At 33.7% G+C, this 25,989-nt stretch overlaps 3 protein-coding genes across 10 annotated transcripts in view; 1 reads left to right on the top strand and 2 right to left on the bottom strand.

Annotated features, from left to right (window-relative positions):
• The window catches only part of LOC105431209 (something that sticks like glue), a 15,168-nt gene extending 6,869 nt beyond the window's left edge, over positions 1–8,299 (bottom strand). For 2 of the 4 annotated variants that reach the window (XM_011645247.3, XM_089071530.1), the window contains exons 1-13: positions 7,662–8,299; positions 7,076–7,259; positions 6,717–6,951; positions 6,364–6,603; positions 6,103–6,269; positions 5,612–5,995; positions 3,876–4,137; positions 3,536–3,779; positions 3,105–3,438; positions 2,850–2,919; positions 2,262–2,549; positions 1,992–2,174; positions 1,604–1,903 (exon numbers count right to left, since the gene is read on the bottom strand). In XM_011645247.3, the coding sequence (XP_011643549.3) occupies positions 1,604–1,903; positions 1,992–2,174; positions 2,262–2,549; positions 2,850–2,919; positions 3,105–3,438; positions 3,536–3,779; positions 3,876–4,137; positions 5,612–5,995; positions 6,103–6,269; positions 6,364–6,603; positions 6,717–6,951; positions 7,076–7,241 (2,873 nt within the window). In that variant the 5' untranslated portion in view covers positions 7,242–7,259; positions 7,662–8,299. Of the gene's footprint in view, positions 1–1,603; positions 1,904–1,991; positions 2,175–2,261; positions 2,550–2,849; positions 2,920–3,104; positions 3,439–3,535; positions 3,780–3,875; positions 4,138–5,611; positions 5,996–6,102; positions 6,270–6,363; positions 6,604–6,716; positions 6,952–7,075; positions 7,260–7,540; positions 7,565–7,661 lie in introns of those variants that run through there. The other 2 variants (XM_089071529.1, XM_089071531.1) reach the window with 2 other exon arrangements.
• An 834-nt stretch (positions 8,300–9,133) lies between these two features.
• On the bottom strand, positions 9,134–14,847 carry SCCRO3 (defective in cullin neddylation 1 domain containing SCCRO3). 2 transcript variants are annotated; one of them, XM_089071562.1, is made up of 5 exons: positions 14,226–14,847; positions 13,485–13,651; positions 12,992–13,296; positions 12,171–12,806; positions 9,134–10,062 (listed from the first exon to the last, which is right to left on the bottom strand). In XM_089071562.1, the coding sequence occupies exons 2-4, from the start codon at positions 13,567–13,569 to the stop codon at positions 12,207–12,209; spliced, it is 990 nt and encodes a 329-aa protein (XP_088927688.1). In that variant the 5' UTR covers positions 13,570–13,651; positions 14,226–14,847; the 3' UTR covers positions 9,134–10,062; positions 12,171–12,206. The 2 variants fall into 2 exon arrangements, with proteins under 2 accessions (XP_088927688.1, XP_011643548.1); XM_011645246.2 differs by lacking the exon at positions 9,134–10,062 and having other exon boundaries at positions 11,387–12,806.
• Positions 14,848–15,764: 917 nt separating this feature from the next.
• Positions 15,765–24,697, top strand: obe (activating signal cointegrator 1 complex subunit obelus). Of its 4 annotated transcripts, XM_089071436.1 has the most exons (13): positions 15,765–15,975; positions 16,388–16,621; positions 16,925–17,065; positions 17,214–17,302; positions 17,548–17,696; positions 17,780–18,025; positions 18,101–22,312; positions 22,529–23,020; positions 23,103–23,293; positions 23,371–23,536; positions 23,654–23,911; positions 24,009–24,366; positions 24,442–24,697. In XM_089071436.1, the coding sequence occupies exons 3-13, from the start codon at positions 16,935–16,937 to the stop codon at positions 24,528–24,530; spliced, it is 6,381 nt and encodes a 2,126-aa protein (XP_088927562.1). In that variant the 5' UTR covers positions 15,765–15,975; positions 16,388–16,621; positions 16,925–16,934; the 3' UTR covers positions 24,531–24,697. The 4 variants fall into 4 exon arrangements, with proteins under 4 accessions (XP_088927562.1, XP_088927560.1, XP_088927561.1 ...); XM_089071434.1 differs by lacking the exon at positions 16,388–16,621; XM_089071435.1 differs by lacking the exon at positions 16,388–16,621 and having other exon boundaries at positions 15,765–15,979.
• The last annotated feature ends 1,292 nt before the right edge of the window (positions 24,698–25,989 follow it).

The raw sequence follows: 25,989 nt of genomic DNA, 5'->3' as shown, positions 1-25,989 counted from the left end.
GTGCGTGCCTGTATTGCATAAATAGTGATATGTGTGTGGTAAAAGAAAATTGTAAATCTTAATATAAATAATTATTTAATGTAAAAAATCTATAACTATTAAAAACGGATTCTATAGCAAGAATAAATACAAAATATAAATATACAAAAAATTTTAGAATAAAAGTTTCGCTATGCAAATACAGTAGATTTCCTATTATCCGATTTCACTTTAACCGCTCTTCACTTCAACTCGCAGTATTTTCATCAAGATTTTTCAACATATTTTTATCAAAAATCAGATGCTGCGATAGAATTATTTCACATGTGTTACATTTGGACAACGCAACTATAATTTCTGGCATTTTAAAATTACTAATTTTTTTGCAAATAAATGAATAAATATTGATGTACAATATATATCTTTTTTGTTTAATTTATATCCCTATAAATAAATAATAATATTTTGAATATTTTATCGGATCAACCGATTATTCATTTCCCTGATAGGGAGTTCTACTGTAAATCACACATTCACTCTCATTCATACATTTTGTCTTATTTATCCTTAAAAATGTACTAATTAAATAACAGTTTAATTTTAAGACAGGAGTATATTAAATATGCGGTATTAAAAACGCAATCTTTTCCAACTCTTCTCCTCGATAGCATACAAGAATATAGAAAAAAATGCATCGATTTATACACAATCGAATATCATACGAGATACGAATTAACCAATACAATAATCTCACAATATCCAACACATAATCACAATTTCCAACGTATCATTCTTGCAAAAATTAAAATATTATAAAATATACAATCTTAGTGCATAAATTTGACATAAGGCATATATATGTATATTATATATATGTACTTTTAGTTCCTTTTTCTTCAATTATTTTCCATATTCATAATAATAAATTTTTTTAGATAGAAAAGAAAGAATAATATTAATATAAAAAAATAAAAAAAAATAAATAAATAGCTAAAAAAAACAAATTTATGCATAAAAGAAAAAATATGGAAGATTTACATATATCAATCCATTATTAACATCTCTATCTATAATTAACTAATCAATCTCATAAATTTTATCTTTCAATTTTTCTATATAAAAATTTATACATTGATTTATACATCGTGAAAATCGTTTGATTGATAGTTGTATTGTGAAGGGTTAATAATAGTGTAACAGTATTATAATTTTTGCTCCTTCTGTTTAAAAAATTAAATAGCGCGTGCGCTATCGTACACGCGTCTATCGTATCTAATATAAAACATGGATCTCTTAATTTAGCAACATAACAAAATATTTTTTACTTCATTCTATGAAATTAGATGGAATATAGAAATGCTTGTCAAATTTATGCAACGTTACTACGTCTTTAATTTATATATGCAAAGTTCAAATAACTTTTAAAATCGGTTCAGTGCACACAAATTTCTCGCTAACAAGACAATTCGATTTGAATATCATATCGCTATAATTCAATTGCGGTATAAATTCAACAACCATAATTTCGGAACCTTTTTACTTAAGTAAACTAATGGCATAAATATGTCGGTAGATCTGCATAACGTAGTGTACATGAATGAAAATACTATTGAGGCGAAAATACCTGTTGTAGGAATCATAATAGTCTTTCCTGTCCGTAGGCGAAGGTCCCAATGACATAAGCGGTGGTGGTGGGTGACTTCCAGTGACTAGATGCGACATCAACGGCGGTATATTGTGTTGGGACGGCTGATTTCTTCCTATAGGATATCTTGGCAATGGTCTCTCTCTAGGCGGCAAATCGCGCTCACGATCACGAAACTGATAATCATGAGCCGGCGAATCGCCATAGTAAGTATTATATCCATCTCGAGGTTCGCGTGATCGCGGTCTGTCTCTTTCACGATCTCTCTCTCTTTGAAATCTGAAAGATCACACATTTAAAATGTAGTGTATTCGAAATGTATTTTACAAAGTCTTTTATACGATAATGGATATTATGTGAAATATACCTTGGAGGTGATCTGATTGGCGATCGATATCTGGGCAACAAGTCGCGATCTCGCTCGCGATCTCTGTCACGATCACGATCACGGTCGCGATCGCGTTCACGATCACGATCTCTTTCCCTGTCTCTCTCTCTGTCTCTCGATGGAGATAGTCTTGGCGACTGACTGCGGGAATATGATCTAGATCTGCAATGTGGGATGAAACTTTAAGAATTAACCGACAGCGAACATATTATCGATTGCGTATTTTCTTCAAAACTATAAAACAAGTACCTGCTGATAGAGAAGCTACCGCTTCTGGATCTACGTTTTGGGGTACGACTACGAGGTCTGAGAGGCAACGGTGATCTTGATGATCTTCGCTTCGATGGCGGACTGCGAGATCGACTGATACGAGATGCAAAAGGCGATCTACGACCAAAAGAACGTGATCTCGATCGACTATAGCTACGTGAACGAGATCGTGTTCTGCTTCTTCTTCTATGCTTCCCCAAACGCCGGTCCCTTTCATCCTTTTCTCTGAGCATGCGTTCGAACGCTTCCAATGGATCATCGATGATTCTAATGAAAGATATACGTTAACGCAAGTGATTAAAAGAAAAAATGTGCGTTAAAATTGATTGAGATTTCTAAATTAATAGAAAATTAAATAATAATATTATAGCTTATGTTTTTTCAAAACAAAATGAAAGATCAAGAGCATGAAATAATATTATATTATTTATATTATATTATTATTATATTTATTGTTTTTAATTTATAAACAATCGCACACAAAGATCCTGCATTTAGTTTCATGCTTTTGATTTTTCCCTTTGTTTTAGAAAATTAAAATTAAATTTAAAAAAATAATTAACTCACCCAGGTGGATTACCATTGTGTACATTTCTACCTAATCCTGGTGGAGGTGGTTGTGAATTTCTATATCCCACTGAAACAAGATATAGATGATCCGAAATTAAATACTGATAAATCATACATACAATAAGTCATATAAAATGTCAAATGGCAATATCAAATAATTTGAAAGAATATGAATACATTATAATTTAGTTAATTTAGAACGCTTGTTATTTCAGCATATATGATATACAGAATCGAATTCAAGTTGCTTACTATGATGTAATCCTCTCATTGGTCTCGGTGGCCCATTATAGTTTCGAGGTGGTTGAGATGGTCGATATACCTGTTGTTGATAAGGAGGTCTGTCATATCTCGGCGGTCCGCCGTAATGTCCTTGCTGATGCGGATATATCGGTATTCGATGACTCATATATGGATCTGGCAAAAGCGGAGCATTATGTGATGGATTATGTGGAGGATTATGCGGAGGTACGTTTGGTGGTGGCTGATTGTAATTTGGTGCCGGTATGCGCTCTTCGCCTGGTGGGAACGGCAATAACGGTGGTTGATTACCAGATGAAGGGACATGTAAATGTGGTTCATCGACCTAAAATATTACAACAATGTACAATGTTTGATATATAATAAATTAATATAAATTAATATAAATTATTAAAGTAACAAACTTTCTTGATATCACTTACCGTTGGAGTGCCTGCACGATCTTCATTGGATCGTCGTATCCCACTGTCATAATGCATAGCAGATGGATAATGTCCATCATCCGCTAAATGACCTTGATATCCCTTGGAGGGAGGTGGGTTCATTAAATGAGGTAGCACTGAACTTGGATATTCGCCGTGTTGGGAATGCCTGGGCGAAAGGGATCGATTTCGGTTACGGTTTAATGGTCGTAAATTCTCGATTCTGCGACCACGCTCTCCACTTCTGTATTATTGTGGAAAATAAAAGATAACTCGACTCGTCTCATCTTTCGCATCGCGATAGAGATTTCATGTTGCAAATTTGCAGCTTTTCACTTACCTATCACGATGTCCATCCCTACTGAAACTTCGTCGACGTTCCCTCGATTGACGTTCTCCCGAATATTCATTGTCACGTTCCTTCTTATCGCGATTCGATGGATCACTTCTCTCGCGTTCTCTTTCTGGTGAGCTCACGATGGCAGGAATCGGGAGTAAAGGCTCTGTTCCTGGAGGAGGAGGCACCTCAGTTTCCTCATCAGTTGTTAGTTTTGTTACCGAGTCACTTTGCAACTGTGACTCTGAAGTAGATTCAGGCAGAGCTGTCAGAAGCACATTAAATGTGATTAAGCGATTCAAATTAGCGATTACGGCTCACTAAAGAACGGATTAGCGATAAATCCATAGCACACTGAACTAGCGTACAGGACTTTTTCATTCTGTTTCTGTCTCTTTTTTTTTCTTTCATAATGCATTTGAGGTTATATGCTTCATATTGTCAGCTGGTCGAAATAAATTCAAATGTATCGTTAAAAATATACGATTGTAGCGAAAATAGGCAAACAATTTGATATGTCCCATCGCGACAGAATTATTTTTTCAACTGCTATGCGATATTAATTTAAAATAAAAACTGACTACATATTCCAATACAATGGCGCCTGCTTCTGTTTACGTGCGAGAAATACACAGAGAGATACAGTCTCTTCAATGTAATAAGATATATATATGTATGACAAACAGGGCTTGTTATATATGTATCATAAAATAATGTTTCAGCGACGATTAATTGTCCTTCTGTTATTGAAATTTACACAAGAATTTTTCATATTTTATCTATATAGATTAAAGAGACCATTAAAGAGAGAGATCATTAATCAATATGATTGCAGCATTTAAACATTTGTAAATATGAAATATGTAAATATGAAATATTTAATTAAAATTGATAAAAGATCGCGCGTATTCATACATAAAAAAACATACACACACAGCTGCGAACATTTTATTATATACAACATTTATAAATAAAACTCAATAATGTATTATATATCCTATTTATGTGAATATATTATTATAATATTTATGTTATATGCCCAATTAAATTATCTTAAAATCAGCACAATGATTTTCTTTGTGATTTCGAAAGATGTTGGATATGTATCTTAGACATAATGTAAATCTTCTCACTTTGAGATCTTTATAATAATATACGAACATATCTTTGTAACAGAAGTATAACCTATACAATTTTGAACATAAAATAAACTTAAAAAATATTATTGCAAATAATATCATGTAAAAACATTAAAATTAATAAATCTAATATTTCGCTATGTATAACAATATCTTCATGTGATTACATTAGCATGGATTTCCCACTTGTCAGATTTTTATAAAGTAATATACATTCAATGATATATTTCAAATAAACATTTAATTTTAAATCATTTGAGTAAATTTTTAATAATTTTTACATTGTTAAATAAAATACCTAAACTTTTATAATATTATTGAATTTATTATGAAAATTTATAATGAAATTAACTAGATACCACACTCTCAGCAACAAAAATGACACCTGCATGCTGCCACACATTGATTTCAAGCTAATCGAAACTATGCAACAGATTATATGATTAAACTAATACTTATTAAACTTGAAACTGTATACAAAACAATCTTTTCTCATTATGTTATCTAGATTCATTAGAATCATTCTTGACATTAGTTTTATTTATTTCTTTTAAAATTATGTATACATTAAAACAATGTCTGATAACAATAAACACTTACTGGTTGACGATTGTGGCTGCGAACTAGAGACAGTGGTTGGAAAGTGTTGCGAAGTAGATTCGACATTAGTGGATTGCAGTTCTACAGGTTCTTGCGATGGAATATTAGAAACCACAGATGGTTGTACAGTTTTAGCCTGAGAAGATACATGACTCGCAGCTTGCTGCGTTTCAATTTTTGGTTGATCAGTTGGCGCCGTGGTTTGTCCAGTACTTTGAGCAGAAGGCCGATATGTTTGTCTTTTAGCATAACCAGTTTCATTTTTAAAATTCATTACTGCATTACGTAAAAATCGATTTGGTATAAGAGTTTCCGGGGACACATCTTTCTCGTTACAATCTGGGCATTCGTGTTCCTCAGATTCTAATAAAAACGTACGAATACCTGTTGTAAAAGAAATAAATAAATATAATGATTCTGTAAAACACAAAAATTCATAAAAACTTTAATAACTGTAAATTTATCATTAAATTTAATAATGAAAGATTTACATTCGTCACAAAAGGAATTTCCACAACATGGGATCATTACTGCATCTGTCAAAAGATCTTTGCAGATGTTGCATAATAAATCCTCTGGTATCTCTGGCTTTTCTGCTACAGGTTCTGGATCTTGCGAAAATGGTGGTCGTTCCTTTTTACCTTCCTTGTAAGCTTGACTAAAGAGAACACAAAATAACAATTATATACATGTTGTATGATATATATATTTGTTTCAAGTTTTGTAATAAATATATATTAATTGAGACTTACTGATCGATAGCGGGAACAGCATAGTGTCCTGTAGGTGTCATCATGGCACCAGGTACCAAAGGTCCTTCAACTGGTACCATAAAACTTCTGGGAATACCTGTGCTTTTCTTTATTTCAATTGGTTCTTGATTTATTCCCAATGGACAGTTTTTTATCCAGTGTCCAGGCTGGTGACATTTATAACAACGGTAATTTGCAGGTACGTCGCCAGTTTGATTGGCTCCACGAATTTTCATGTAACTGAACAAAATATTAAATATATTTATATTAGACAGTTTTATTGTAACAGTATATTATATAGTTGTATGTAAAATTAGCCCCATTTGTATCAATAAATCAATAAAAGTGCATACTTTGATGGATCATAATCTTGAGTTGATTGTGTCATCATTGCACGAATTTTATCCTCTTCTGAGCCATCTAATCTTGTGAGATCTACAGCTCGGCCTAAATTAGCTTCGTCTTTTACATTACTGAATGGAGGAGTTTCAGTTCGATCCCAAGAACGTTTCTGTTGGACAGTCAATGGAACTCTGGCAACAATAAGACTGGTATTTTTTGCAATTAATGCATTATCATCCGTATAATCTATAAAAATCATGGATTATCATTCATTAATTATTTAGTATCAATAATCAAATACAATCAACAATCAGTTATAATATATTTATATAATTTAACTAGATAAAAAAGAAAAAAATGAGATATTTGCCTTCTTTTGTCTGTGCGTTTGTAATTTGTAAATCAAAATCTGTGTTTTTGCCGATACGTTTCTGATGAAATATAGCCTTCTTCAAATCAGCCACTGAAATATGCAGTCCATCAAACGACACGGTATCAAAGTCCAAAGTAGATTTAAATTTGTAGTGTACAGACATTGTTGTTACTTAAGTAACCTAAAAATATACATAAGGAATTGTGTAAAAAATTATATTTTCACTTTGTCAGTGATAAGAAATTATATAAACTTTTAGCACAAAGAAATTTGTTCATAAACTTTAATGCTGATACATTATCTTGTAACAAAGATAAAATAAAAAAAATGTGATAAAGATGAAAGTATAATTTATAAAAAAAGAAAAAAAAAAGGAAAAGTGCCAATGACGGACTTGGCGTCACGCTAGACATGTATTTAACTAAATGAAGATGAGCGATAAAAATTTCGTCAAGAACGTACATAAATGCTACGCACGTTCGTCTTGTATATCGAGGCAGGACGCTGCAAAGTCCATCGTTCCAATTTAAACTCCGTCAAATTTAAACTTTCAATGAAAATTATCGTTATAAAACACACATACCTCCCCGCGAGAACGGCGCCGAAGACGATCGCAGGTAGAAATTGCATAAGGGGCAAAGGATGAACTAATTATCCCCCGAGAGGTGCGAAACGTTTTGCGAAGAGAGGGCAAACTCCGCTTCGCCGACTAGGTGATTAGGTTAAATCGACAGTGATGTCCGATCACGATGTGCAACGTATGAGGCAGTGCGAGCACTGGCGAGCGACAGTTTGGCAGCGCCGAGCTGAGCGAAGCTGAGCCAAGCTAAGTCGAAGCGAGCTGGGCTGAGCCGAGCTGCGCCGAGCTGAGCGCCAGCAGCGGCTAAAAAGCAGCTGAAGGGCCAAGCGGTGCCGCCGATCGCTTTGACAACGTGCGGCTACGCAGTGCGGCAATTTAATATGTTACACAAGCGCCGGGATCCGTCAGCAATCGAGCCATGTTTCCACTGGAATCATCTCTAGACGTTTGGTTCGTTAATGGCAATCGACGGCGACCTGCGACGAGCAACGGTGACACTCGAATTGTAGTCTCGTTTAGAACTTGTCGGAGATACTGCGCTACAAAACACTCTACGCGTTCACTCGCCAAGAACCATGTACATACATACGCATCACGACGATCGTCCCGCGATAGATCACCACGATCGAGCACGCTTACGTTACGCACACTATAAAAAAAAAAATATCGTAATGTATTCTTGTCAACGAGTTTCGGAACGCACCTGATCATTCAGCCCTCTCTGTGTCCGTGATGTTCTAGAAATCGGTCCGAGATCTCGGTCGGAGAGAGAATTAACTAACCGCATTTGAATAATTTGGTCAAGTTAATCAATGCGATTGGCTATAATTTTTTTTTTAAATCTTGGACCGATTTCTAGTATCGTGGAGATGCAAGGCTTTCAACAAAGGAATTTTTGTTTTCTCTTGGAAAATCATTTCTCCTATTGGATCTCATCGGATGCGTTCTAAAAGTCATTAAAAGAAGATGCTATGTTTACTATTATTGCGCTATTAAATAGAAAATTTCTTGGGTTGATATTTAGATATTTTTCCAATTTCCGTGTATGTATTTTTTATTAAGGTCCATTATATAACGTAATATATATGTGATGTATATGTCACGAATCAATATTTTTAATAATTTCATTTCTCCTTTCCATTTATATAATATTCTTGGAAATTCTGATTACACACACACACACACACACACACACATACATATATATATATATGAAATATTAAAGAGCAAAATGAGAAATGAAAACTATATTAGATATAAAAGTACAAGATACTTTGTATCATGTCTTATTCAAGATTAGTTTAATTTTTCATATTTTTTAAGTAACTTTGTAAATTGCTTCAAATATATTTACAGATCTCATATTTTATTTAGAATATTACGTTTGATTTTAATTATTCCCGATCTCTTGCTCTGTTACAATTTATTTTAACATTTATTGAAAAAGAAAATTTGTTAAATAAATTTATTGTCAGTTAATTTATAATATATCTTAGATGCATAATTGCATAGAATCAAAATTTATTTTTTTTTTATACGAAATGTACAATTGCAATTATAAATATCCAGTATATAATTAGTCTTAATATTCGAATTCTACTTAAACATCTATTGTTTTATTCTCAACATCGATATCACTGTCATTTGAATATTTTCATTTACTTTTGACTATGCGATGTTTTTATTTTTCTTTTTTTATCAGGCTCGATCTTTGTATCAGAAATTATCACAATAAAAATTCTAAAGCGATTCTCTTAATACTATTTGTATTTTAACAGTCAATTAAGTCTAAGCATTAAAAAATCATGAGCTATTGCGTATAATACTTTAGGTGATACACATATAGATGAATTTCTAAATTCTTAGATAAATATATTTATTTACATTATCTTTAGATAGTTAAGCGATTGAAAGCAAAAATATATTAATATCTCTTTTTGCGAAGTATATTTGTATCTTTATAGAAACATAGATTTAAAAACTTCATTAATCATGTTTACGCAGAAAAATTGTAAAATATATATATATATATAATTTCAAGTAAATTTATATGTATATCACAGAGTTTGGCAAAATTATATACCAAAAACATATTCAAAAATTCGCAGTAAAGGTTTCTAAGCAGGATTGAAAACTTTCTAAATTTATATTTAAAGCGAAAATATAATTGTAAAATATGAGATGAGTATATATGTTCAATAACATAAAAAATTACTTTATTTAAAATAAAGTAGTATTTGAAATTTAGAGATGTCGATCATATTTTAATATATATTTTGTCGAATATTTCGCATTAAACATTATTTCAAAATTTAAATCGTACTTTCAAATCTTGATATTTACATATTGTACCTGCATCAGGTACTATGGACAAAAGGACGGTGAATATTTTCAAGCACAATTTCTGAAAATATATCTTGAATGTTAATATTTTTCATTCAGGCTCATGTTGGACTAAAAAATTATTTGCGATTGATATATATATATATGTATATATAATATATATATATATATATATATATATATATAATGTATTTGTAATATTGCAATCCAGTCTATTGTAAATAATTTATAACAACAAAATATATATATATATCTTTTTTTGTTACCAGTTATTTGCAATAGATCAAATTGCACAATATATCGTACATTTTTTCTTATCGAAGCCTTCAAATATTTGTTTTCAAATAATTTACCATAATACTTATTCGATAAAAACCTCCCTGTTGTTTTAGAAAGACATGGCATTATATACATGTATATAGACAATTTTATATGCAAAAGTCAAAGAAACCTCCACATTCCTAATAATATGCAAGTTACTACATATTATTATTTGGCTGCACTAATTGGCTAAATCTTTTTTCAGTCAAATTTTCATAAATAAGAGTGAATAGAGTAATAGATTAATAATAGATAAATTAAATAGATAAATTAAATTAGTACACACCTTCCATTGTTTATAATGTTGTTATAAATCTAGAATTGCATAGGACCAAAATTTGTAATAAGTACGTCACGTTGCATTAAATATGTTTATGTATAAGCTTTAGATAAATTAATATCACTAATGTATAATATTATCCGACCAAAATATGTATTTTTTCAAAAATAAATTTTAGAATCTTTGAATGAATAATAAGAAATATTTTATTTTATATTCATTTTTAACATGTTCAAAAAGAAGAGATGTTAATGTATTGAAAACTATATATTTATATTCACTGTATAACAAATTCAAATGGGAATTTTTCTAAATTTTTTTTTTAAATATGAAATTACATTTGTCGCGTTTCCCTGAAGAATCTTCTTTGAACAGAATTTTTTTCAAAATGCCTAATACTTTTACTCTCTTAAAAATTTTAATTTCTAGCAATATCATCGCATGATAAATTCTGTTAGAATTTATATATTTATAGATCCATCAAACTTTTATATTAATAAAACTTCAAAAATTAATAAAATTTCAATATTTTTGTCATCTCTTATAAATAAGAGATAATAAAAGACGATAAAAAAAAGTGTGTTGAATGATTAATATACCAAAAATGATCCTTTTAGCTTAAAAAAATATTAAAAAAGTATTTAGAGTACAATATTGTTACATCTGCAAATTAAAAATTAATATAATACTATTCATTCAATCAACAAATAATAATATAACACGTCATCCTTTCAGGCATATTATAATACAATATAAACATCAATGTATTGGTAATATTCAGCTCTTGTTTTTTAAAACTGTAATTTTATTATTGTATCAAAATTTTATAATGTTATATCTTTTTAAATCGTGTGTTAATATGTATAATTTAAAAATACACTGTTTATACATATCACAACTTAATGAAAAAAAGCGATAATCTTACGTAATTATCTGTATGCATTTTAAATTTTTCATAAAGCAACATCTCGTAAGATGAACAAGAATTTAACTGATAATGAAATATCGCGCGTTCACGCAAATAACCGCAATAAATAAGCACAATTATATATCGATACAAATATGCATCATGCTTATTATTACAAGCAATTGCATAGAACATAATTGTTAAATATATATTATGATCAAAGACCATAAGACAAAGTGTAAAAATACCACTTTGAATATGAACGTATTTTGTTTATATAAAACAAATATATAATAATATGTAATTTGCTGCTAGCACATTAAAATTTGCAATATGGAGATTTCTCGCAAATTTCTCACACGCATATACGCATACACACACACACACACACACACACACACTCTCTCTCTCTCTCTCTCTCTCTCTCTTCCACGCGCGCGCATGACAAGACAGAATTAAATACGTGAAATAAGCTATATTTACATTAGGAAATAGAATACCAAACAGAATGAAAATGACGCAATAACAAATGGATATTTAAAAAAAAATAATTGTGATAATCAAGAATATCGCTTCCTTGATCATACATAAGAATAAAATATTGATATCGCAGGATAATGACAGATGATATTCTGTTCAAAGATCAAATTTAAGATAATACCTTTTGTTCCTCTGTTATTTTTATAGAATAAGAACATTAAGCTTTGTCGGTAGAAGTATCTTTCATAATGTCATCTTTAGTTATATTTTGGTTCATTTGGTCATTTTCGTATTCCACAAAGTCATCAAATAAGCTTGGCCACGCTTCTGCATCATCATAAGCACCAAGATCATCTCCAATACTTTCAGCAAAGTTTAAAAACATATTCCAAGTGTCTCTAGGAATCCCGCGAATGTGATGGCATTCAAGAAAGTTGAGCCATTTCGTTAAGAGTGGAGGTTCACGTATCGTGAAAACGAGTTTCCAAAGGTCGATCGCCATATCAGCTGGTAAAATTCTTTGACCAGACGTCACGTCAAGGCCAAATCGGAATGTGAATCGATAGAGATCCTTGAACAAATCACTATTGACCGTCAATTCTTGAACAATCTCAGGCAATCGTGCCTGTATACCACGTATACTATCGACCTTCATCGCTTTTAATCCCGTGACGAATTCTTGGCGTGTGAATTGGCACATTTGTTCCGCATTTAACTTCCATGCGAGCACGAGAACTTTAAATTCATCGGGTGATAATTGTAAATCATCACAGAGTCTTTCTATACCATCAGCTAATATTACATCTTCACGAGGATCCTTGAAACGAAATAAAATATCATATTACATATATATCGCGCGCACATAATTTTTCATAATCTTAAATTATAAATTAATTTATCGTTTAAATAGTTTATAACAATCCTTTCACATAGACAATATTTCTCCCTCATATATTTTTAAGAAAATTAATAAAAATAAATGCATTCTTTCATGTTCTGTACCTTGTATTGATCGAAAAGTGCGTTTAATTTACTCTCTGATGGTTCCCTTTGTTGCTTAGATTCAGTTAAATTGAGACCCGATGATGTACTGGATCGTCCTAATGGCTGTAGTCGCGCATAGAACCCTCGCGATAGGCGTAGCGTGCTTTGTACATTAGGTACAGAACCGCAATTATCAGAGCCTACATTATTAAATGTCGGTAGCATACTTGTAGATTTCCTGTTCCCATTTGCATGTGTTTCAGGTACAAAAGAACCAGATTGTTGGCAAGAGTTTGGGAACAAACCTCTGAGTTCCATTGTTTCTGTAAATATAAAAAAATTATAAATTTATAAATAAAAGAACAGTATTTGGAGAAAAATATTTATTTTATTTGAATAAATTAGCAACTCAATTTATTGTTATTATATTATTTTATAATTAACTCTACTAAAAGCCTAAAATGTATAATTATTCACAAAAGTTTCAAAATAATATCTCAATTGTACCTACCGTCTTTATGTTCAGATACAATCGATTGATCAGTGCTGATTGATGGTGGAAGTGGCACCTTGAAGCACGAAAAACAGTTTCCCATTGATGCTGACCGTACTTGACATCAAAGACAATTATGCCATACATCAATGATTCAGTCTTACATTGGCAGTCTTGATGGAAAGCTAAAGAATGACACAATATCTCATATTATTATTACTATTATTATTATTATTATTATTATCATAACATTTGTGCTTTACACTGGATCTAATATTTTTATTTTGTTCGATAACCGATTCACCTTCATTAAATATGCAAATTATAAGAATCGGCATGTCAGTCTAAAAGAACAATTACATTTGCCGAAAAAAATGTGGAATCAAGACCAAGCTAAGCGCCAATTGGATAAATCACACCAAAGAATTAAAGGTCATTTTTCAGTTGGCAACCTCGAGATACGAAAGCTTGGAAAAATTTTTGAGAAATCTTGGAATACAATCTCACCGACGAGACAGCCAATCAAACAAAAGCTCTCAGAACAAATCTAGAGAAGAGAGACGCAGTAAGAATATAAAGATATGAGAGTGAACAATGTTACAACAGTTATCCTCGAGAGGCCAAGTTTTATCAGAAGAAAAGAATGACGAACGCGCGCGAAATGAACAGATTAGCCTCTCAGGGAGATTGGCGGAGCATAAGAAAACCGAGAAAGACTCGTGATAATTCGACAGTAAACAATAATTCTGGTAGCGATACCTTATTATTGTATATCTGTTGCCCGACGATCTCAAGCAAGAGCTGCCGCGAGACGACACCAGACACAACAAAACGCTAGCCAGACGACAATACGCGTGCCTCGTCCGCATTCGTCGATCCTTGGAGTGGCGAGGAAAGCAGAGGGATGCTCCCGGACGTGAGAGTTACGCGTGCTCGATCGCTCGTTTTGTTTACCGACAAACTGTCCCCGCGGGAATCAGTCAACGACGGTAGAATGACGCCGTGCTGCTCCCCGTGTACCCGGACATTGTTCCTACGCGAAGACGAACGTCCGACGGTGGAATTCGGCCCGATAGCCGAGCCTGCGTCATTTGCGACGATGTTGCAATCCCATGAGACCGCGCGACGTCGGCGACAACGGCAGAGGCGAGTTCATGCCAGGTGCAACTTCCGAGAGCGCAACGCTCATCCGCGGCCGACCAAAGTCGACCACGGTCGACCACAGCCGATGTACCGCTTGACACGCTTGACACGACGCGTTCACCCGCCCGTACCTCTCCGTGTGCCCGCCTTCACCACCGAGCAGACCGTGCGATCGTCCGAAAAACACCGTGATCAAGACCAACCGAGACATTCCTCGTGCCGCAGGGTGTCCCAGAGTAAAAAAGCCCTTTAGTCGCCGATTCGAGTCCCCCTGGCTAGGGCTATTTGTTATTGCACTGAATTATAATATTGTGAAAATCTATTCGTAAGTCGGGGTGCAGTCCACTTGGTGCTACAAATGCTTCGAAGCATTTTTTGATTGGTCAATTCATAAAATTCTTTGTTTCGATTGGTTAACGCTTCAAAACTTTTGTAGCATGTAAGTGGATCGTAGCGGCCCCGCCGTGACGCACACCCTCCCTTCTTATTTGGGTCTCGATCTACAAAAAGTTATTTAAGACTTAAACTGTAAGAAATTGATCAACCACAGTTGAATTTGAGAAAAATAATCGATTATGATTGGTCAATTCTTATAGTTTAAAGCTTCAATCACCTATTGTAGACTAAAGCCTTGTGTCTCTTTGATTGTATATAAGTATGGGGTCTATTCTTTTTATCTGAACTGACTGCATTAATTCAGAGTTTATCTTTCTTTTTCCATTGTTATAAAGAAAGATAAACTGTCAACTAGTACAACCGGTTCAGTCAAAAAGAACAGGCCTATGGATTGCTAATCTTCTCCATTTTTCCCATAAAAGAGTCAGCCAACATTGGCTTTTTACTGGTAGTGCAACCATAATGACGTCATGACAGTTCACTGCCGCAGTCGCTCCGAAATTACTATAATACTGCCAGTAGCATTAGGATTGGTTTATGGAGGCCGTAATCCATTAACTTATACTGTAATCGTAAAAAATTGACGAATCATAGTCGATTATTTTTTTATAATTCAATTGTGATTGGTCAATTGCCAATTGCCAATTGGTAACAGTAGAATCGCCAATCAGCAACCATAGCCGGGCAACCGCTAGTCTGATATAGCCTTGTAAAAGTTGTCAACATTGTAGTATCTTGCGTTGGTATTCGCGACTAGGGACAAATATGGCTCGTTTCCATTCGAATCACTGAAACTTGAAACGCATGACAGTCGTAAAAATGTAATCGGAATTTCGTTGTCACGGGTATGGGAATCACAGGAATCACGAAATCACATTGGAACCAATTGAGTCTTGTCTCTGTATCGATAGTTGAGAGCTACCGGTCTTTCCTGTCATCAATTGTAATCGATCATTTACTAAAATTTCCCGTACGTAAGTAAGTCGATCGAAACGTCATCTTACCTTTCGTGTAATCAAAGAGAATTGATGCATATTTTTCACATTGATTGCAACGAATCAATATAGAGTTGTTGATTATGAAATATTTACATTTTTTTTTTAATTTTTGATCATTTATAGCTTTTTTACCTATCCGTTTAGATACGTCTTCTTAATGTCGTATTATTGAAAAAGAAATATGTTGTCACTTCAAGGTTTTGAAAGTATTGCGTTCAATCATGTAATAATGATTTTTTTTTTTTCGCAGAGTTTTCGGTACATATGTGTTACGAGATAAGTTGTAAACTTAAATCGGAATCTGCCACAAATACAATTTTAGACTGACTTAAGATCGTGAACGATTGTAATAGTCGATGAAATTTTTGTATTTTTATGTTTCAGTTGAATTTCAAGTTTAAATTTGCAAGACAATTTATCATTAATCTCTTGGTTCAATTTGATATTTAACAATTTTGATAATCTTATAACCTTATAAAATATCTTGTATTAATAAAGATTGGATTACATTCATGTATATAAATTTATTTGGAGAATAAATATAGGCAAAATGATATAATTAATGAATATAAGTGGTTCAGTAAAGGATTAAAGGATCTGTATTGTGTAACTTTGAGGGTAGGTTAAAGATACCTCAACACTTTTCCATTCGAAGTATATTCAAAAAAATTATCTTGTCATTTTAAAAATATATATATGCTATAATACATAATTATTACATATGATAAACTTAACTAACAATTCAAATATTAAAGCAAAACATGATGAAAGCATGACATGTATATATGTACAAATTTATTACATCTTACAATATACAGTATAAAATATATAGATGTATATTATTGATATATGAATTATATATATATATATATATATATATATTAATAATATTATATAATATTAATAATATTTTATTGACAGGTAATCTACGATGTCAAAATTACCACGTATTACTAAATCCTTGCGGATGTTTACATCCCTAGAGCGTAGAGGAGAAGCTTTAGACTTAGAATCAAATGACTTAGTGAAAAAAAGACAAGAACGGACAAAAAGATTAAAAAGGTAAGTAAATTTTTCACTTTTGAAAATATTTGTAAAGGGTTTGATATTTTTTTATGGATTTATATAGATATGTTTATTTGCTATAAATATAAATATTAATAAATATTTTTACATAACTATATATTTATATATTTATACATTCTTGCAGTCTTGATTGGCATGACATATGTAAAAGTGCATCTAAAGATCTTATGGTACATCTGCTAATGCTGAGAAATCTTGTGCAACAAGCTTTAGGTAAGTAAAAAATAACACTTGAAACATTTTTTATTTGTAATAAACATAATTTTTTTAGATTTAAAAGATTAGATTAAAAGATTAGATTTTAAAAGATTAGATTTTCATTTTTTGTGTATATTTGTGTGATAATGTTCTGAATTTTTATATGAGATAATCATAAAATATGTAAATATTAAATGTATTTTGTTCATTAAGATTTTTTTATGTTAAACATTTATAATTTATTTATTTTTTGTTTTTAGCAAACGACTCGCCAGATGTCATTGATGAGTTCACAGTTTACGCATTACGTTTATTAATCGAGGAGAAAGATTTATCACAAAAGAAATTTGATACACTTGGTCAAAAATCAGGGCATTTAACGTTTCAGAATGCGAAAGCTATAATGCAGGTATGATATTGTGTATTTGATAAATTTGATATCCCTCTATGTATTCCGTTACTATGTATTTCTTTTATTGTAATTATATATAGATAGTCACAAAAATTCAGACAGAATGTTATGAAGAAGTTATAGAATTATTATCGGAATCCAAAGAGAATATAAATGCTCCAAGTTCACAAATTTTTGGTGCGGATATTCCTTATAATCCAGCTAAGACTATATGGCCTGAGACTGTCAAGCTTCACAATATGTCCACAGAGAAAATAGATTCAAATATCGATAAATTTACAAAAATGATCAATGACACCAAACCTTCCATACAGAAAAAATCAGTAGTGAGTACCTATTAAAATGTTTGGACAAAAAATTTATCTTCATTTTCCAATTTCTTTTTTATCTTTTAATTGTAGTTTGATAAAGCGACATTTACAAAAGGATTGAAAGAATGTTACAAAGAATATAGTATAGAAATGTCACATGCGGATTTTATGAAGATAATAATAGATAAGTTAAAAACTTCTCAAAATATACAAACAGAATTGTTCGATATGTTAGGCTGTGAACATTTAGAATTTATCGAATATATTATTGAACACCAAAAGAGTATCGTATCGACATATTCATGTCCAAAAGTAATCAAAAGACCGCAAACTATTACAACTATGCAGCAAGGACCTATAATCAGTGGCCAAGTGACTGTACAATCCGAAGTAGAAAAACAGTTGTGCAAGCAGGTACGCAAGGAGGAAAAAAAATTTAATAGAATGGCGAGCAAGCGAGACGCTAAATTGGAAGCCGAGGAGGGAGAATTTGAGCCACTTGAACTGCAAGTTAAGAGACATGAGGTATTTAAAGCTATGCACACCCCACTATTTTCTAAAAAAAGTATTCTAGAGAGAGGGACACAGGAACAGTTTCCATTTGTATTTGATTCTAAAGCAAGCGTTAAGCGAGAGAACGTTATATCGGGGCAAAAGTTATTGTTAGCCGAAGATGTTAGGAGAAATGATAGCGAACGCTGGGAAGAAGTGCACATACCAATATCCAAACAAGAGACTATTGACATCAACATAGAGTCTGTATTAATATCTTCTCTGGACGAGATCGGTCAAATGGCTTTCAATGGCATAACGTCGTTAAACAGGATTCAAAGCATAGTGTTTGATGCTGCATACAATACCAACGAAAACCTATTGATTTGTGCTCCAACTGGAGCAGGAAAGACAAATGTGGCTATGTTGACTGTGGTGCATCAATTGAAACAAAACATCCAAGATGGGCAATTGCAGAAAAGTCAATTTAAGATAATATATATTGCGCCCATGAAAGCTCTAGCGGCAGAAATGACTAGCAATTTTAACCAAAAACTTGGCTCTCTGGGTGTATGTGTTCGCGAGCTGACTGGCGATATGCAACTGACGAAACAAGAAATCCAAGAGACTCAGATGATAGTGACCACACCGGAAAAGTGGGATGTTGTCACGAGAAAAGGTACGGGTGATATCTGTCTTACTAGTATTGTGAGATTGCTCATCATTGACGAAGTACACTTGCTGCATGGGGACAGAGGACCCGTGGTGGAGGCATTGGTCGCGAGAACTCTACGTCAAGTGGAGTCATCGCAGAGCATGATTAGGATAGTTGGATTGTCGGCTACTCTGCCGAATTATGTGGACGTTGCGCGATTTTTGCGCGTCAATCCACGCAAGGGATTGTTTTATTTTGATCATCGTTTCCGACCGGTGCCTCTCAGTCAGACCTTCATCGGCGTGAAGGCTATTAAACCGCTACAACAAATGACCGACATGGATCTCGCGTGTTACGAAAACGTTGTAGAAATGGTACGTCAGGGGCATCAGGTCATGGTGTTTGTACACGCGCGAAACGCCACTGTGAGGATGGCGAATGTTTTGAAGGAGCTGGCATTAAAGAACGACACGCTCAAGTATTTTATATCTGACGGACAGACGAAACACATAAACAAGGCTTTCGCTAAGTCACGCAACAAGTATCTCGGCGAGTTGTTCAACAGCGGACTGTCGGTACATCATGCTGGCTTGTTGCGCTCTGACAGAAATCTAGTTGAGAAATACTTTAGCGACGGTCTAATCAAAGTACTGGTATGCACCGCAACGTTAGCGTGGGGCGTAAATTTACCTGCGCATGCAGTTGTCATACGAGGAACCGAGATCTACGATTCGAAGCATGGTTCGTTCGTAGATCTGGGCATTCTGGATGTATTACAGATCTTCGGTCGCGCCGGCAGGCCGCAATTCGACAAGTCGGGACACGCAGTCATCATCACGTCACACAACAAGCTGTCTCACTATCTATCGTTGCTGACGAATCAAATACCAATCGAAAGTAGTTTTATTACATATTTGGCCGACAATTTAAATGCCGAGATAGCGTTAGGTACGATATCGAATGTGACGGAAGCGGTCGAATGGTTGAGCTACACCTATCTCTTTGTACGAATGAAACTAAACTTTCAGGCGTATGGTATGGTCTATCAAGATCTTATGGATGATTTTAATCTTGAAAAAAGGCGAAAGGAACTTATTGATGTTGCCGCCAAGTCATTGGATAAAGCGCAGATGATCAGATACGATGGACGCACCGGCGATCTTAACACGACTGATTTGGGACGTATCGCAAGTCATTATTATCTCAAGTACGACACAGTCGAGATCTTCAACGAGCTTCAGAAGCCTATCATGACCGAGACGGAGATTCTAGCAATGATATCGCGCGCTCAGGAATTCGAGCAGCTTAAGGTACGAGACGACGAGGTGAACGAGCTGGACGAGCTGATGCAGGAATGCGAGCTCATACCACAGGGTGGAGTGGAAAATGTTCACGGTAAGGTCAATATACTGCTACAAACATATCTGTCCAGAGGTCGAGTAAACACGGCTTCGTTAATATCCGATCAGGCATATGTGACGCAAAACGCCGTGCGGATAGCCAGGGCGCTTTTCGAAATCATGCTCAGACGCAATAATGCGATAATGGCCGGGCGATTGCTGCAGATAGCAAAGATGTTCGAGGCGCAACAATGGGATTTCTTGACAGCCCTGCGTCAATTCGATTGCATCTCCATGGAGGTTATCGGGAAGATCGAGGAACGGAATCTCGCGATCTATCGTTTGCAAGAAATGGATGTGAAGGAGATCGGTATTATTTTGCGGGATCAACGGGCGGCGGCAGTAGTAAAAAAATGCTGCGATGAGTTGCCCGCATTGGATATGGAATACACTTTACAACCTATTACCCGCACCATCCTAAGAATACGACTCAAGTTAATCCCGATATTCCGCTGGAATGATAAGGTTCACGGCAAGACATCGCAAGCTTTTTGGATATGGATCGAGGATCCGGATAGTAACTTTATTTATCATCACGAATACTTTATACTGACGAGGAAGATGGTTTACCAGCATCTTGAGCAAGAACTCGTCGTGACCATACCATTATCCGAGTCTTTGCCGACACAATATCTGGTGAGAATTATGAGCGATCATTGGCTCAGTTGCGAAACTACGTTTCCGCTGATTTTCCATGATCTCATCCTACCGGAGACTCACCCACCGCATACGGATCTCCTGTCATTGCAACCATTACCAGTAACTGTCCTCAAGGATCCAGACCTTGAGAGTCTGTACAACTTTTCTCATTTCAATCCGATACAGACACAGATCTTCCATTGCCTCTATCACACGGACAATAACGTTCTCCTTGGCGCGCCGACCGGCTCGGGGAAAACGATTGCGGCGGAGATCGCTATGTTTCGCGTTTTCAAACAACACCCCGATCAAAAGATCGTTTACATAGCGCCTTTAAAAGCTCTAGTCAGGGAACGCATAAACGACTGGAAGATACGACTAGAGCAGCGATTGGGTAAACGAGTGGTGGAGCTGACCGGAGATGTGTCGCCCGACATAAAAATCATAGCCGGCGCGAGCGTGATCGTTACGACGCCCGAAAAATGGGACGGTATCAGCCGGAGCTGGCAAACGCGAAGCTATGTAAAGAAAGTGGCGCTCATAGTGATCGATGAGATTCATTTGCTAGGCGAGGATCGCGGGCCGGTACTCGAGGTGATCATCTCCCGTACCAATTTCATATCCTCGCACACGCACAATAAAGTTAGAGTCGTGGGTCTCTCGACCGCGCTGGCCAACGCGCAAGATCTAGCTAATTGGCTTGGCATCAAAGAGATGGGTCTCTACAATTTCCGACCGGCCGTACGACCTGTACCGCTGGAGGTTCACATTAGTGGATTCCCCGGCAAACATTATTGTCCCCGGATGGCGACCATGAACAGACCGACCTTTCAGGCGATCAGGCAACACGCGCCCACCAGTCCTTCTCTCGTCTTTGTGTCTTCTCGCAGACAGACGCGCTTGACCGCGCTGGATTTGATTGCCTATCTCGCGGCGGAAGATAATCCCAAACAGTGGTTACATATGCCGGAAGAACAGATGAACAATATTTTGGAGAATATAAATGATTCGAATCTAAAGCTCACACTCGCCTTTGGCATTGGCATTCATCATGCCGGCCTTCAAGATAGAGATAGAAAAACTGTGGAGGAGCTATTTGTCCATAATAAGATACAGGTATGTCTGTTATAGTTGTACCTTAAACAATGATTACACATAAAATTCAAAACATGAAGAATATCGCAAAGTGTGGAAACAATCAAAATTATGTTAGTACAATTTATCAACTCTCATATATATGTATACTTGTGTTTTCGAATAAGTGTTTTCGATAATTTCAAAGAAATTATCTCATTGCTCGATGCGATTGTTATTAATCGATTGTTAATTTAGGTACTAATCACTACGGCCACTTTGGCCTGGGGCGTTAATTTCCCTGCTCATCTAGTGGTGATAAAGGGTACAGAATATTACGATGGCAAGTTGAAGCGTTATGTAGATATGCCAATAACAGATGTTCTCCAAATGATGGGTCGCGCTGGCAGACCGCAATTCGATAATTCTGGTGTAGCGGTTGTTCTCGTGCACGACCTGAAGAAGAATTTCTACAAAAAATTTTTATACGAACCGTTTCCCGTGGAATCAAGTCTGATGGAAGTGTTACCCGATCACATTAACGCCGAGATTGTCGCAGGCACTATTAAGAACAAACAAGAATTTCTTGATTACTTAACGTGGACATACTATTTTCGAAGATTGATGAAAAATCCAAACTATTATGGTTTAGATGTCTTGGAACCTGAATGTATCAACGAGTATCTCTCGAAATTAGTAGAAGTCACCGTAAAATCATTAATGGATTCACATTGTATCGATTACGACGAGGTACGATGATGAATCTAATAAAATAGTTATCACTGAAATAGTAATATAATAGTTAAAATAATTATATAATGATTTTACATAGGATGAGCAAATTTTAATTTCATTGCCCATGGGTAAGATAGCGTCATTCTATTATCTGTCGCACAATACGATGTTGATGTTTACGCAATCGTTGAAGGAAAATTTAACCTTGGATCAGTACTTACGTATACTCTGCAATTCTCACGAATACAACGAATTACCTGTGAGACATAACGAAGAATTGTTAAATGAGTAAGTCTTTGAATTAACAGCGATTAATCGATCGCCTTTTTTGTCCATTGCTTTTTACAAGCACGAATGTTTGACAGAGAATTGGCGAAACTATGCCGTTATCCTGCCAATGATCAATACGATTCTCCATATACAAAAGCATTTCTCTTGCTGCAAGCGCATTTTTCAAGGCTGCCATTACCTTGCACCGACTATATCACCGATCTGAAATCAGTACTCGATCAAGCAATCAGAATAATACAGGTATAAATAAATAAAATTAATTTCTAGAAGATATGTAATATAATAATAGTGCGTAAATTTTATACGTATATTTTTATTATAATTTAAACTCGATAATTGATAGAAAAGATCTTTTAGGCAATGATTGATACGGTCGCGGAACGCGGATGGTTGACGAGCACATTGAGAATAATACAACTGTTTCAAATGATCGTGCAAGCGCAATGGATAGATGAATCTGCAATTACAACGTTACCACACATAAGGAAAGAAGATTTGCACTTGTTTTCATCATTCTCAATAGCTCTTCCGGTATTATGTTCTATTACGTTCGATAATTATAATAAACTTGCAAAGGTTTTACAAGGAAAATATCGGACAGATCAAATACGCGAGGTAATAAAATTGGAAAGATCTATCTATTTGCAATCTATGTGTTATAAAAATTTATTAAATTTATATCTAAAAAAAATCAAACCGCTTGTTTTTTTAGATACATCAAGTAATTAAGGATATGCCGAGAATATCAATTGATTTAACATTAGAAAATTCTACAAACATTAGAAGAGACGTTAACGTAGAGGAGAAGATAATGTTGAAACGTAATAATGATGATTTCATAAATGTTCGACGGAATGAAGAATATACATTAATTATTGGGTTAAAAAGAATGAACAATTCCAAAACTTTAAAAGCATACTGTCCATTGTTTTTAAAAGGAAAGGACGAAAGTTGGTTCTTGATATTAGGTGACATTCAGAAGGCAGAGTTGTGGGCTTTGAAGAGGATATCTGGTATAAATAGTCAGCAGAAGTATCATCAATTGCAATTTACTACACCTAATAGCTTAGGTAAATCTATTAATTTGTTTGTAATGTGTCTTTCTCAAATTTCTTCAAGTATAAATCTGAATGTATTTATTTTAGGACCGACAAAATTAACATTCTATTTGATTTCTGACTGCTATATAGGATTGGATCAACAATATAGCATATATCTAAACGTAACATGCTAAATGTTTAACAGTAATCAAACACTTAAAACTGAATAAGTTGTATTATATCTAATTATCGCGAATCTTTCTATATTATTAATATAAGGAGATTGTAAAAAAGGAAAAGAAAGTTGATAAGATTATTAATGTAATATATTGAGGTGAATAAAAGATAAAATTTATTTTAATCGTATATGGATATAATTATGGGTTTATCGCAAGTTGTGTATGTATGTGTGTGTAATATATATATATATATATACACACACACACACACACACACACCACAGAACACTTGTAATTTTTTTCACGTAATTTTATTACATGCTATGAAATATATATGTACGGATTATATTGTTTTTCTTTCATACAAATATAAATCTTATTACTTCGATATATAAAGATAGAAAAAGCAACACGTGTAGGATCAATTGTACAATTCTGCACAGTATTTTTGTCATAAACGAGTTTTCTTACTGCGAAATAAATTTGTTACTGTATATTATTCGTTTTAATTAATATTTTAGTGAGATACGATTCCATGTTACGGATCACTTACACTCGAAACATATATCATTTGATGCGGAAACATATGATATAAAAGAAAAGATAATATTGGAAATTCGAAGACATACATGTGTATATATTTCTGTTTTATATATATATATATATATATATATATATATATATATATTACACATTATTTGTATTACATATATATATATATATATATATATATATATATATACTGATCTCTTTTAAAACTTACATCGTGTTACAGTAATGTAATGTTCGGTATTTAGTTTTCCTCTTTTTCCTCTATGCTTAGATAATATATTATAGAATAGGAAGGATATGAGATCGTTCCATTGCTTTGTATGAAAAAGAAAAAAGAAAACTATATTTTTTTGATCCTAAAGTCCAATATTCTCATATTGATATACCAGTGATGATACAGATTGTTCATACTAAGGGCACAGAAGAGATCTGACAAAAGGTCACAAGTCCATTAATGCATTTATTTTAAATCACAGTAAGACGTTGAAATAACGCAAGTAAAATTTATTTATCTGATATATTATAAATTACGAGGAAACTAGAAATTTGATTCAGTTTCATTTTTATATAAAGTATTTAAAAATTGATATTTAAATACTCTCTACAATGTATATAGAATCTAAATGTTTAAATTATTAAATAATTATCTTTGTAACAGTACGTATATGTGTGTGTGTGTATATATATATATATATACACACATATATATATATATATATATACACACACACACATACAATCCATAATTCTAAATTAACTTTATCTATACCAACCTAGAAACATATAATTTAATTATGCTAATCCAAAGCATAGCCTAAACATAAGAAAATTTAAACACCATCAAAATTGTATTATTTCTAAAAACGAATAGCACATTTAAAATATAAATTTAGATAACAATTTTAATCCCTAATTAAATCCC

The sequence above is a fragment of the Pogonomyrmex barbatus genome, unplaced genomic scaffold (genome assembly GCF_055798465.1).
Source record: "Pogonomyrmex barbatus isolate J1 unplaced genomic scaffold, ASM5579846v1 scaffold12, whole genome shotgun sequence".
In the NCBI taxonomy this organism is placed as follows: domain Eukaryota; kingdom Metazoa; phylum Arthropoda; class Insecta; order Hymenoptera; family Formicidae; genus Pogonomyrmex; species Pogonomyrmex barbatus.
This window is presented reverse-complemented; position numbering and strand designations above follow the sequence as displayed.